This window comes from Platalea leucorodia (assembly GCF_965183815.1).
Source record: "Platalea leucorodia genome assembly, chromosome: 3".
NCBI lineage: Eukaryota > Metazoa > Chordata > Aves > Pelecaniformes > Threskiornithidae > Platalea > Platalea leucorodia.
In genome coordinates this window covers 68287191-68301852 of record NC_138825.1, presented here as the reverse complement: position 1 = coordinate 68301852, position 14662 = coordinate 68287191, and the positions used below count along the sequence as shown (strand labels likewise).

Below are 14662 nucleotides of genomic sequence, written 5' to 3'. Positions count from 1 at the left end.
GTTTTGGGGACAGAAAGGGTAGCAAGGTATTACATAGTTACACCTTTTTTTTTTTTTTTTTTTGGTCCTACAAAGAGAAGACAAGTATGCAAGTACTACACCACCATTATCCCTGAAAATTTATGAACTAGAATTTATTGTGAAGAAACACAAGGACCTTAAAAGAACCTGAGTAAAATACTAGACTTCAAAACAACCTAATAGCTAGATAAACAGAAACGAACATGTTGCTTGGGTTTTTTTTGGTGGTTTGGTTGGTTGGGTTTTTTTGAAGGGGATGGGGTATGAGGAGTGCTAGTACTTACATGCTGGGACAGAATTTAACAAATTGTTGTAGTTAACTACGACTACAGCATTTCACTTGCTACATAATTCAAGGAGCTCTGCCTTGAATTTTCTCACATTTTGATTTATGTGCGTGTTTCTGGGAACTGGGTGAGGAGGCCATGTGAGCAGTATCCCACAGAAATGGTAGGTGCATTCCAATACGTTATTAACCTCCCTTTACAGGACAATATAAGTTTCATTATGGCAGATAATAAGGAAAATAGCCTGCTTTGTGCTGTTTACATTTCTAAATGACTGACTGACTTTGATCTCTGCCAAGCTCTGAAGTTGCCATGTCATAAAATCAACAGTCTCTCTACATACAGCACTGACTTATCTTCTGCTATCACCTGCATAAGCTACTATCTTATTTTTTGAGAATAATACTGAAATTTAAGAAAATAAAAATACTAAAGCATTCCATTTGGCGTTACTTTCTTCTGGAGTTCGCAGTGCGTTATTAAGATGAATAGCGTCAATCTTGGTGCACTGTGGTAAGTGAATGGAGGCACGAGGAAGCAGACCTGTATGAATCTGGCGAAAGAAATTCACACTTCCTCCCAACCACCCCGACTCTGTTATAGCTGTGTGCTGCTAAGTGGTGTCACCTTGAGTAAGTCAGTTAATTTTCTGCATCTGACTTTACTAATCTGCAAAACAAATATAGTACTTAGTGACCTATGGAGTGCTGAAAGGCTTAATTAGTTAAGGTTTATACAGCACTTCAAAATCTTTAGATGAAAGTACGAGATTACACAAAATCAAACGGTTGACAATTACAGGTGTGCAATTTCCACCTCATGCAAGGATTTATCCCTGAACTTGTACTACTGTTTGGCAAATGTGCTCAAAAACATTTTCAGTAAGAGAGTTTCACAATATGATAGCATTTTTGGGGGGTTTTCTTTCACATTTCCCGATTTTTCAAGTCTTACAAAAAACAATCCCCAAAGCCAAAAAAATCCCAAAAACCAGTGAACATTCACACACACACTTTTTTTTTTTTTTTTCACCTGAGATGTTGGTTGTTACATTGATTGTGGTTGCTGGTCCAAACCCTTTGACCGTGCTTGCACGTATAAAGAACTGGTAAGTAGTACCAGGATGCAAGTGTGAGAAGACATGATGTGTGCTGTTCCACAGCTTCGACACGGTTTGCGGAGGTCCTGCGACTGGAACTGCAGGATCAAACGACCGTATGCTGCTATAGCTGACCTGTGAAAACAATTATTTTTGTAACAATGGTTACAGTTTTTGGCACAAGGAGATTAGGTTAGCTTGGCTGGAAAGGAAACAAAAGACACGTGCTCATCTAGCTACCCAGCTATCTTGGGGATACCGCGAGGACTTGGTGTGTATTATTGTAAAGTCTGCTTCACTTGAAAGGCTATGCAGGTGCCCTTGATCTCTCTTTCTTTGTGATTTTAGTTCATGTATGGAAAATTTCACTGTTACATTTAAGTTAGGACACCCCCACCATCCTCCCCATCTCCACCAAAACCCTTTATTTTTCACTTCCTGTAATACATTTCCCTCTCCTATTCCAATAATCATATCTAAATGCTGTCCAAACCAAGCTAATATGTTTAAAGCCAGCAATGATATCTTAATGTACTGGTTTTGACTGGGATGGAGGTAATTTTCTTTATAGCAGCACATATGGTGCTGTGTTTTGGATTTGTCATTAGAACCCAAAAGCTCACACTTTTGCCCTCCGATTCTCCCCCCGTCCCACTGTGGAGGAGCGAACGAGCGGCTGAGTGGGGCTGAGCTGCCCACCAGGGTTAACCCACACTATTTAAAGAACTTTGTTAGCATTAAATAGATAAACAAACAGATTTAAGGGGTTTTGTTTGGTTAGTTGGATTGTCTTCCTCCTATAATTCACCAGTACACAAAATTACATCCTCTGTTCCTTTAAAAAAGGAGTGCTGGAGAGGATGGTGTTCCTCAAACCAGCTGCTTCCTGCCAACCTCCTGTGGAGGTTCCAGAAGGCTCATATATTAAATACACTTTAAACAGAATATATATGGAGGTTTCCTTGAAGAGTGATATCTAAAGATCTGAGAGAGCTAAAAAACATTGCTCGAAATTTAATAACCATCTTACTTTTTATGTAACCTTCTTTTCCAACAAAGATTTTGCACATCATGGCTGTCATGGCTTTGGAAGGATGCATAGTAATGATGCAAGATTTTTAAAACTAGCACCTCCCACATGGATTGTAATGTTTGTACACTCACATGCCAAAGCCACTTGACAGGGCCGGCCGGCCAACAACATATGCACTATAATTATGATTTTTGAATATCTAATCACTACACAAAATTCAGTATTCTGTAAATGAAAGCAGCATATAATTGAATAGCTGTCTACAGAGCATAAACACCTACCATCAGCCACCCCTCTTGCCGCACTTTCCTAGCCCCATCCTCTGCTTGTTAGCTGTTTAATGATTACCTCATACTGAGTAATGATGCCATTTGGATCCACAGGTTCCTTCCAGTTGAGGAAGATCTTATCTTCAAAAGGAGTTCCTTTCACCGACTTGGCAGGTATAGGGCCTGGCACTACAAACAAAACAAAACTTTTAAAAATAGAAGATTTAAGAGAAAGACAAATGAAAGAGATTACAGAACATCCTATTAAAACCAAAAGTGAGCGCAGGTCTATTTTTATTAATATTCATTCATGTGCAAAAGGCAGCAGTACAGAGCATGAAAAAGCACTTCAAAGTGTATTTTGTCATTCGCAGTGCAGAGAGAGCATGAAGTTGAAACGTTATCCCCACATATGGTTTTCAAAACTTCATGCAAAGTCAAATTGTCTCGTAGTATAGCCAGGGGAAACAGTTCAAGCTAGATTACGACTTCAGGGAACATCACTGAACTCTGTAATAAGCGTATCTTAGGACAAGGACTACATGGTTTTAAAATCCTTTTAAAAAGAAAGATCAAAGGCAAGGAAAAGCCTATGTTATACCCCATCTTCCAAACGAGAGAAATGCTTACAAAATAGTTTCCAGTCACCCCCTTCTTATGATTTGTTGTTTTAAAAGAAATCCTCGTTTAAAGAGGGGGCTGGGCACAGGCCAGCTCAGCTGCCACTTCTTTCAGCCACTGACGTGCTTGTGCTGCAGAAGGATCAAAACTGCTTACTTCAAATCTTTCCAATAAGAGACATTTTCAAAGCTTTGAACTGAACCACACTAGAGATGACCCTACTTTCTTATTTTAAATGGAACCAATATCCCTGGTGTAATAACAAGTCTGAAGTGTCACCTCAGGCCTCTTCGCCTGAGTGATGCACAGTACCTGTAATCCCATCAACACCAGGCAGGAGCACTTAGTTATCTTCCATTTCAGCTTACGAGATATTTTTGCCTACCTATACGGTTCCTTTTTAACCACAGCAACTCATCTAGACTTGAACACATACATGCTGAAAGAAGGGGATGAGGATAAGAGAGCGCCTGAAGAAACCCTGAACCCAAAGAAACACCCTCCCCCCTCAAAAAGCCAAAGTTGGCCAAATTTCCAGTCTTTCAAGCTGAAATGTTCCTTCTATTTGACATATTGACATATATTTCTCTCCCCTTCTTAACCAGCCTATTTTCTTCAATGCAACTTTCAGTGAGCCTCATGCATGACATTTCTCGAGTATTAATTATCAAAGCAGACTGAAGTTTTACAAAGAGTAAAAATAAATTAAAACCCGCTGGATCAAAGGAGGCACCGGGCACTGTGCTAGCAGCACCAAGGAGTGAGTGGTCCGTCTCAATCATAGGATTTATTTCAGTCTACACGGAAGCTATTAAATGATGATCTGACCCTTGGTACAAAAAACATAATTTGGCACGTTGATAATAAATTCATGGAGTCAAAAAAGCCCACAAGTAAACAGATGAGAGCTTCACAGAAACTGTTCATCCATCTGTCAAGCAAAGACTTAGGAGAAGTTAACTAAAATCATACGCTGCTGCTTCGCTTCAGTGTCCTGACACAGACTGGGCAGTGGGTGAAGGCTGGTACGCCATGACAGCCCCTGTCCGCTCTTTGTGGCATTCGGAGACTTGCTGTAGGCACTGCTTTGCTTTTCATGGGAATGCTCTACTGTTTTTCTTCTCTGCATGTCAAATGAGGTATGAATATACCCTGATGCACACAACATTACCACTGGAAGATGAGTGCACGTGTGTACGTGTGTGCACGTACATCTGTGGGAGAGAACATAGGAATGCACTGGGGCATGCACACAGAATATGAAATTTGACATTAAAGCATGTTAAAGCATGCAAGGTAAAAAGAAAACAGACACAATTGCTCAAAAATCTGAAAAATACTTTTTGCGTGGTACTTTTAAAAAACGTTTCATATTCAATTGAAACTGGGTGCAGGACGCTCAGTTGTAGGGCTGCATAAAGCCTTCTACATTTTCTGTTTAAACACCGAAGTGGGAGAAGCCTCCCGGCTCATCACATCGCACGCCTGTGTCTTCTTCTCCTGCAGTATAAAATTCGTTGCTCGTGGCAGCAGCAGGAATGTTAAACTGACTGGAACTACACGATCCCAGTTAGTTTCATGCTTCTCTTCCCACTGGCACGAGAAGGGCACAAGAACAGAAGCTAGCACGGTGATGAGCAGCTTGCTGGGAAACCCAGTAAAAATAAGGTCAGAACGTAGAAGAGAGCAAAAGTGTCTACAAAAAGAGAACAGTAATTCCCACAAACCTCACCCACCCCTGTAAATTCACCAAAAATGAAGCTTGGGATCAGCTCAAATTACTCGAGAGCTCAACTGGAATTAAAACAAAGAAACAAATAAAAGTTCAAATGCCTAGAAAAAGGAATATAAACTAATTTTAGTTTGAACGACATGTTTTGGTGGGTTTAAAGTTTTTTCTTCCCTTCCATTTTTTCAGCTCAACCACAGTAAAAACTTCTTTTATTTGCACAGCTTTACCAAAGGGGAAAAGTGAAGCGTGGAAAAAGAAAAGCAGGAGCAAGAATTTGCTTAAAGAACAGAATATCTGTGAGCAGGCCCACAGTTTCATTGGCCAGGTTAGTCAAAATAATGCCTAAATTTCCACATTTGTATTTTTATGTCTTCGTCCTCAGGTGAGTTATTAGTTAAAAACAAAAATTTCAAAAAGCCTGAAAGTAGTAAAAAAACCCAAACAAAGAAACAAAAAAACAACAACAGAAGAACAACAGCAAGGTAACCTGTTGATAACAGTATTTTGAAGACTCAAACTGCATCTTTTCATGTAGGCAGCCATTGCTGTCTATTGCCTACAACTCCCAGCAGGACCCTAAGGACTTAAGAAATACCTTAAACTTCACCTTTCCAAAGCAATGTTCCCTTTTATATAATATTTAGCAAGGACTCTGGTGAGAAACAGCCAGGTAAATATCAGCCTTGTGCTGATAACAGCTTTCGGAAGCCTCCTCACAAACAGCCCAAAAGGCTTTCTTCAGGCTTGCGTGTGCATCTCCAGAAGCCCCAGCGCTCACCACAGCGCCTCTTCGCTGCCTTCTCAACTCCCATTCTTCTTCCTACGTGAGCTCTTGCTCTTCCCCTTGGACTCAGGGATAGTCTATACTGAATCAAAACACTTAAGACTATTACGAGTGTACATTAAGGTGAAGCACATTACTTAAGATTCCCTATCAATGGCCAAGTATCTGAATAATTCAAAAAATGTAAGTAGCTGCTAGAGGAGTTGGATTCGGACCTTTTGGCCTCTGCACTCTCTCTTTAAAAAGATTCTGGTCCCATTGATTTTCTTTCCATCTGCTGACCTTGTGAAGTGTGACCCCACCATCTCTCAGTGACAACAACAGTAAACACTCTTTCTTTCACATGCATTATTCTTATGCTAAACTTCCAACAAGTCAAGATTTACACTTATCTGAAGAAGTGGAATCATTTAGGTGGGTTTAATTGTATGGGTTTCAGAAGAGATTTTGAACTTAAACAAAAAAAATCTCCTTTTTCCTACAGAAAGTATACAAACATAAAACACACATGTATATAAAAGTAACATAAAACAAATTCAAAGGGAATTTCACCAAGGTTTTATAGTGGAAACATCACAAGCTCTTCTTTCATGATTTACATGCATCTCCAGAGCCCTTTTAATGAAGCTATATATTCGTATAGTGAATAGCTGATAATCTTTTCTTCTATATACATGTGGGATGGTGGACTTTTATAAATACTATGCATAACAGAAGTACAAACCATCAATCTGACATCAGACCAATTCATTTTAGAGCAATATATTTGCATTAAATTATGCCACAGTCACAAATAAATTGTTATTCACAAATAGTGTCACTTAAGCCTTGTTCTACACTAACTTAACGGGAAATTTATATTACAATACATTACTCCTGGAAGAACAACGTATTAACTGACACCAACCACTATAAAAATGAATTTATATTGCTTCAGTTTTCCTGCTACAAAATAATGAAAGTGCATGTAAACAGAGTATTTTTAGTATTATTATTATACTCCGTGAAAGCCGTGCAGAGTATTATCATGTTATATAGAATCATAGAATCGTTAAGGTTGGAAAAGACCCTTAAGATCATCGAGTCCAACCGTTAACCCAACACTGCCAAGTCCACCACTAGACCATGTCCCTAAGCACCACGTCTACCCTTCTTTTAAATACCTCCAGGGATGGGGACTCAACCACTTCCCTGGGCAGCCTGTTCCAATGCTTGACCACCCTTTCGGTGAAGAAGTTTTTCCTAATATCCAACCTAAACCTCCCCTGGCGCAGCTTGAGGCCATTTCCTCTCATCCTACAGCTTGTTACTAGGGAGAAGAGGCCAACCCCCACCTCGCTACAACCTCCTTTCAGGTAGTTGTAGAAAGCAATAAGGTCTCCCCTCAGCCTCTAAAGGCTATGTGCAGATATATGCACGGTTATACTGGGAAAAAATCCTTTGTGGTACTGAAAAAGTAAAGTGTATCAGCAACAAACAGCCTTTCCCTGAAGGCAGATGCTAATTTTCAGGAGATGGTGACAGTCAATCTCTTGTACTGTTTAAGTGTTGCAAGCTATTAAAATGGCCCACCTTTCCATTTGCTTTTTCTGAGGGTTTTACCATTTTAACTTTATGCTTTGTTACAACTCAGGACTGAGGCTTAAACAGAAGCAAATTTTATATAATGAAAAGGAAAAAAAATCAGAATTGCTATTACTAGTCTTAAACATAAGAGTATTTACACCAAAGGTGGTGACAAAAATGACTTATTTGGAAATCGCTCAAGTTGCACCATTTGCAGTGAAGAAGAAAATGCTATTGAGTGCTATTGGGAAGAAAACTGATTGCATGTTAATAGTCTCCTTCGGTGCACATACTCTTTGGTTAATGATCTCTCCTCCTGGAGGAGCAGGGCTGGCGCGGGTGCCCTGGGAGGCGGCAGGGGTGCTGCCGTCCCCAGGCAGTGGGCAGTGGCGGGGGGGGGGGCACTGGGCCATGCTCCCCGGGACTTGGCAAAAGCCCACAGCCCTGCACGGGTCTGTGTCACCCACCCGGGGCCACTGCTGGGCTGCGTGGGCACTGACCCACTCACGCCAGCGACAACTCCCTGTACCTCCCAGCCCATATAAAATTACTGACGCAAAAAATGTAGATGCTTACAGTCAAGCTACTAAACAAGCTGACACAGGCTGATCTGTCTCAGCGGTGGTGGCACTCAAAGTAGATATTGGTGCAAATATCAAATGGGGTTAAAGCCACGAGTTGTGGATTTGCTGAATTCGGGGGCTCAGGCACCTAACACAGTATTTTGTTGAAAGCCTTTTTACACCAAATGCTGACTTCAGTACTCCTCACATCTGGGATTTGGAAACGTTTCTCCATGTCAGGGTGAAATAACCTCACATACTCACATATCTTACAACTTTCTAAAAAGTTGCAAATCGATATTCGGAGAGTGCTTTCAGCTAGCACATGGCTTGGCAATAACGGGAACTCGTGGGCCCAGGTGTATGCCCTCATTCCACTGCAAACCGCTGAAATAGCCGCTAATTCTGGCCTATTTGCAGACATCATTATATCAAACTCACCGTTTCAACAAAGAATCTCATATGCAATATCACTTTTTCAGCTATAAAGCTTCTAATATAGGTATCTAAAGGAAATGAAAGTAGGAAGTTGTTTCAGCCAGGGTAAATAATTCTGTGTTTCAGGGCCAATTTTTCCTGAGCTATTAATATAGAACCTAGCTTGTATTTCTAGTCTCTGCAATACCTTAAAACAGCTTACTTCATTTGTCATTTGTTCAGTGTGAGCTTAAAATAAATCTCTGCTAATAATTTCAATATTTTTCTTAGTTTCTCACAAATCAACTTTTCTGACGTCTTTAATAAAAAGTGCTCACATGTCTTTCTACAACCACTTTTTCTCTCTCTCGATGATATGCCAACAGCAAATCGTACCTACCATCTGAAAAAAAGAATTGGGGTTATTTTCACAAGCTGAAGGACAAATAGGTTATGCCAGGCTCCTTTTATCAATGGCAGTAGGTTGGTTACAATCAGTTTCAGTTCACTGCTGCTAAAGACATATGACTTCCTCCCTTATTTGACTATATTGACACTAAATTTTGCCACTGCTCACACATAGGTCACTAGTCTCCCTTTGGTCAAGGACTGAGGTCAATACCTTTAGCAGCGGCATTTACGGACAACTTCACATTTAAACTTTTATCTCTTAGTCATGGGTTTCTCTTTATTAACTGCAATCAATTGCCCATTTTTTCCCAATAGGATTAGTATACCGGGTTCACTTGACATCCATGCATGTGTCACTCGGCTAGATAAGTTACACATTTTTCGAGACAGTTTGCCATTTCAAGCAATCTTTGCAGCCCTGCTTTGCAGCATCGGACATACCGCCCGCTCATCTCGCTGCATTAACTCTTCTCCCAGGTGGGCTATTTTTGTTACTTTTACAATGCTACTGGTAGAGTTTTATATCTATGTTTTTCCAAAGCTCCTTGAAGCATCGTTTGTTTGTTTCCTTTGATCGAAGTGTATTTTCTACCTCCTCTTTTTTTTCCCCCAATAATTTCCTAGGGCGCCGGAACAACTTGAAAAGCACAAAGGAAAAGTGCTTCTCATATCAAATAGTGAATGAAGAAAAAAAAAAAAAAAATTTTTTTTTTTTTTTTAAAGGTAACTTACAGTCCTACTATCAAACACAAAAAATACTAAAGGTCAACTATTTCCATAGAACCCTCCCTCGAAGTTGGTGGAAGGTACTTCCTCTTTACACATTTAGGAAGTACACCAAATATTTAACTTTTTAAATTTTTTTGTCCTTTAATGATAACATTTGTCCCTTTCTCTGCTGTTTTCCAGAGTGGTGAGCCTGCTGGAGTTTTCCCAGGAGCATGAGTTGGACAATGAGTTGGACAGTTGGTGTCTTAACCCTGCATTGCAGCTCTAGATGTCTCTGCACAGAGCTGAATGAGCCACAGACTCTGAAAGATCAGGGGGCCTCTTTTGTGTCCCATGAGCATGTCCTTTGGCTCAGACCAAAGCTTTGGTATACTTTAAGCCCCAAAATGGGTACTTATCCTATTCCAAGTGATCTTTTTCAATTAGTTGTTTGCCTGCTGTTAGCTGACACACTCCCTTACTAGTTATAAAATCACCATTGAACGCTTTGAGCTTCAGGATTTGCTTTCTCCATAGCTGCTCTCTCAGAGCTAATGTCACTACTCCTGTTAATCCACTGCCTTTTGCATCTGTTTCCAATTAAAAATTAAGGAAGCATTTATCTGCTTTTCATCCCATTCACCATCCGCTGCTCTTAAAAGGGTCCGTCTGAGTTTGCAGCACCCTTGTGAACAGGCAGCTCCGAGAACGCGTGCACGCTGCCGATTCGTGCTAAGTGACAAATTCACTGCTGGTTCTTGCACTTTGTTCAAAATGCCAAACATCATCTCTGCCCAGCATGTATGCATCCCCAGACTGTGCAGGTCTTCCTCTTTTTCCTTTATCACATCCTTCAAACACTGTCCATCTCCTCTACAAGCCAGGTGAAGCAGTGAGTCCCTGCCATGGCACAGATAATGCCGAGCGCCTGGGTACTTAGAAGAGCTTTCTCCCAAATCTTAGTGATGGTGTGGTCTCTCCCCAAAGTGAAAGACGGTGTTTCACCCATAAAGCACTGACAAATCTCCTTGTTTTCATCTTCTTCTTGAAAAACTTGTTTAACAGTGTATTGCTCAAGGGCTTAATTTTTATGTGGAATACAGCTCTTTGCAAATTACTATAATATACTTTAAAGATTGATCCCATCTACCCGAGTTAAATAGAAATACTTAAAACCACCAAGTATTCAGATCTAGCTCTGGTCAGAAAGGAGGCTATTTTTGGACTGATATTCCTGGATTTGCTTTCTTGCAGATACTGAATTACAAGCTATTAAAACCTTCTTCATTTGTCAGTCACAGCTCCAAAGGTCTGAAGCCCAGCTTCTGAATCTTACCCTGTTCTTCTGCTAATTGTTTCCTGAGTTAATTCTGCTCCTGGTACCGTACACTGCTCAGTCATTACTCACCACTCCAGGAGGTCTGGCCCAGCTATGCAGCCTTATATAGATGTGAACCTTTGTGAAAGACAACCAGAGATCCTCACTGTCTCACACCAGAGCCCTGTAAAAGTCCGAGATCCTCCGCATTTAGGGAATCCCAGAAGTTCAAGTATGTGTAAAGCTCCTAGCAGAAGGGAGGACGTGAAATGATAGAAGAAGAGAGATGAAGGGCAAGATTAAAATGAAACAACAACAAGAGAAGAAAGGAACAGAGAGCTGGCAGCATGGGGAAGATGGACAAAGCAACGGGAGATGAGGGCAAAATGGTAAAGATGCAGAGACAAGAAAATGTGGGGTAGACACCTTGAAGTCCAACAGCCTACAAGGTTTTTACTTGATTAGCAGATCCTTATAAGAAAGAATGCAATTGGAAAGGATACTGCATAACAGAAAAGCTAACAAAAAGTTAATTATCTGTTGTTGTCATCTGGAGTTTTCGAAATTTCTATTTATGAAAAATACACAACGTAAGTGCACATTTTCAGATAACCATGTAATCAGTGGCTATTTCTAATTAATGTTATTTGCAAAAATGTACGAAAATACTCTGATCTCTCTATCTTCCTTCTCATAAATGAATCACTGATAACGCCCCCGCTATGTAATTAACATCATGCTCATTCTACAAAATGTGCAAAAATCATCATGACATTGAAGCTACTTCTGACCACATGTGAAATACGTTGTCGGTCTCTTCTCCCAAGTAACAAGCGATAGGACAAGAGGAAATGGGCTCAAGTTGTGCCAGGGGAGATTTAGAGTAGATATTAGGAAAAATTTCTTCATGGAGAGAGTGGTTAGGCATTGGAACAGACTGCCCAGGGAAGTGGTGCAATCACAGTCCCTGGCAGTATTCAAAAAATGTGTGGATGTGGTGCTTAGGGACATGGTTTAGAGGTGGACCAGGCAGTTAGGTTAACGGTTGGACTTGATCTCAGAGGTCCATTCCAACCTTAACGATTTTATGATTCTATGTGGGGCACAGACTCATGTATCTTCCTGTAGCACTCATCATCTTAGTCTGAGTCCTGCTTTAGGCTGCAAACTGTGTTTAAAAACAGTTTCAGACAGATACTTGATCACTTGGACATGGGACTAAACTAGCAGCATACACACAGACAGTCAACTACAGAACTCAGTTTACTATTGCTATGAGAGCTCAAGGAGACATGCAGTTGTGAATACAACTTTGATCCTCTGGGATGGTTGAAAGCCCTCCATACTGCACATTGCTTGCACACTCTGTACTTTGAAATACATGACAAAACGGACATCGACTTCCAAGTCAATCAGTAACCTGCAATTAAAAATCTGCATTTCATTTCCAATAGTATTACTGAGTAGACCTCACAAGAGGCAATTTTCAGGTTACAAGCATTATTACCAACAGTGCATCTAAATATAGGTACCTTTTAAAATGTATTAATTCCTCCTTGAAAACAACATCTGCTTGAAATAGTTTACCTTAGCAACTTCTGTTCACTGAGTGAGGCTTCTTCTACACTATGGTACCTCTGACACCAAAGCTGAGCCTAAAGAAGTTCACTGATAGCACACTGGCGTGCTAGCTTGAGACCAAAACCTACCTTGTGTGCATCATTTTCCAAGAATAATCCGCAACAAAACCAGAAGACAAAATGTATGTACTTAACTCTACTCTTGATAAGCACTGCTATAGTGACCAGCCACCATCTCCGCACATCTAACTAGATAAAGGCTATCAGAAACCCTAACCTTTCTTGAAAGCTCAGTTAAAAAGAAATCCGTTTTCCATATTACTACTACTTTTTTTTTTAACCTCCAGAAAAATAGTGACCACAAATATCTATAATGTAAGCACAGATACAGAAATAATTCATCATGGATTATATTTATAATTAACTTTAAAAAAAAAGTAATGCTAAATTCTGAATTGCATGAAATATTCTAATTCTGTACTTGGCAATACATCTTCCTGTGATGCATCTATGTCTCTACAGTTCTCTACAGCTCCTCATATTCTACCTATTTAATAAGCTGTTCTCTCTTCTTTATTGCAACAGTAAACATATTCCTCTTCTATTTCTTGTAAAATTGAAAATACATGGCAAAAAAGTGCTACCAGATTCTAACCTTGATTGCTATCCATATATAAAGCTATACTCTCTCCTCCATTTTATAGACAACACACTACCTTTTTCAATTTTATCTTCTTACGTGTCTACACTCTTATATTAGTTCAAGTATTCTTTTTTTTGTTACTGATGGCAGTATCTATTTTCATTTTTTTGTTGTCAATATTTTAATGAAATCTAAAGCTAAGAAAGGGAAACTAAAAGTGCTCTCTACTACCACATTTTAAATATTATTAAGGAAAAATATCTATTTTTATTTTAATCTCTTTCATACCAAGATTCATAGCCTAACCACTGACTGTCACCGTTAACATCTACACCTACTCTTTATTTCTTTCCAACTAAGGTAAGTTCAACTGTCTTGTCAATGAAACTTCATCAAGGGCATTTTAAAGAGGAATCACAGAATATCTCGAGTTGGAAGGGATCCAGAAGGATCATTGAGCCCAACTCCCAAGTTGTCAAAATAATACTTTAATCTGATGGGTGGCTTTCAAACAGTTAACAGATACTATATAACGTAACCTGCAACATAAATTATTGCTCAAATATATTTGCCGAAGAGGTTTTAAATCTTGAATAGGGTCTTTAAGCACTGAACTCGATAATTAAATATAAATTTAAATTAATTTTCAAATGCTACACCTAATACTGTGAAGAAGCCTTCACCTAACCCCACCACGTGTTTCTTGTCACCTGTGTTAGCACATTGTTGGAATGACTGGGAAGCTGCCCTCCTTTTTCCTGCAAGAGAGAGATTGAGTTTGACTTGTGCTATATGGACAGTTTGGGCTATATATGCAGGGTGACAGCTCTAATACTTTCAAAGCTACTGTTTTAGGGCTAATTAGTATACTAATAGAAGAGAATTTCCATCCTTCGGGACACATATTGTAACACACAAAGTCATTTCCTTCCACCTGTCTAGACTGGACTTGGATGTAATTTCCATAATAGCGTTTATGCATACCGTCTTCGTCTGTCTGGATAATGGTCTCCTCGCTCTCCTTCCTCCCTTCTGGGTTGGTTAAGATCATTTTGAGGCTGACATTCGTGTAGGGAGGCAGGTGATCCACAACGTGCTGGGGTGCTTTGGGGTCCATGTCCAAGCAGTCCGCCTTGCTCTCGTTGTGTCCGCAGAAGTAGTGGTAGCATATAGTGACATTGAAAGTGTGGCAACGAGTGATATTGTAACCCAGAGATTCCCAATCCACAGCAATGTGTCTGGCCTGGATCTCAGCAATCTTCAATGTTTTCGGCGTTCTCATAGGTTCTAGAAAATAGAATATAATAAAGAAAAACTTCATTAACGTTCATCCTTGCACTGAACTGTAACTGGTAGATGATGCCTCCAGAAATGTGAAAGCAAAGGAGATACCCAACAAACACAGACTTATTACTGGAAGAAGTATCATCCTTTGTACCAGTACCCTGAAGGGAAAAAACCTGCCAGTCTCTATTTTTTTGCTTCATTTTTTTCCATCCCTCTCTGCAGGTTTCAATCAGTGATTAAGACCTAGCAACAGTGAGAAAAAGAATTGTTAATTAACAGTGCAGCAATTTAAAGCAATTGAGAATACAGGCAGCAGATGCAAG

The 14662-nt window shown here is 39.9% G+C and overlaps 1 protein-coding gene across 2 annotated transcripts in view; it reads right to left on the bottom strand.

Annotated features, from left to right (window-relative positions):
- Positions 1-14662, bottom strand: part of PTPRK (protein tyrosine phosphatase receptor type K) — a gene marked incomplete at both ends in the record, with an annotated part of 415598 nt that overhangs the window by 79997 nt on the left and 320939 nt on the right. For both annotated transcript variants that reach the window (XM_082305949.1, XM_082305950.1), the window contains 3 exons: positions 1341-1542; positions 2789-2898; positions 14037-14339. In XM_082305949.1, the coding sequence (XP_082162075.1) occupies positions 1341-1542; positions 2789-2898; positions 14037-14339 (615 nt within the window). The remainder of the gene's footprint in view (positions 1-1340; positions 1543-2788; positions 2899-14036; positions 14340-14662) is intronic.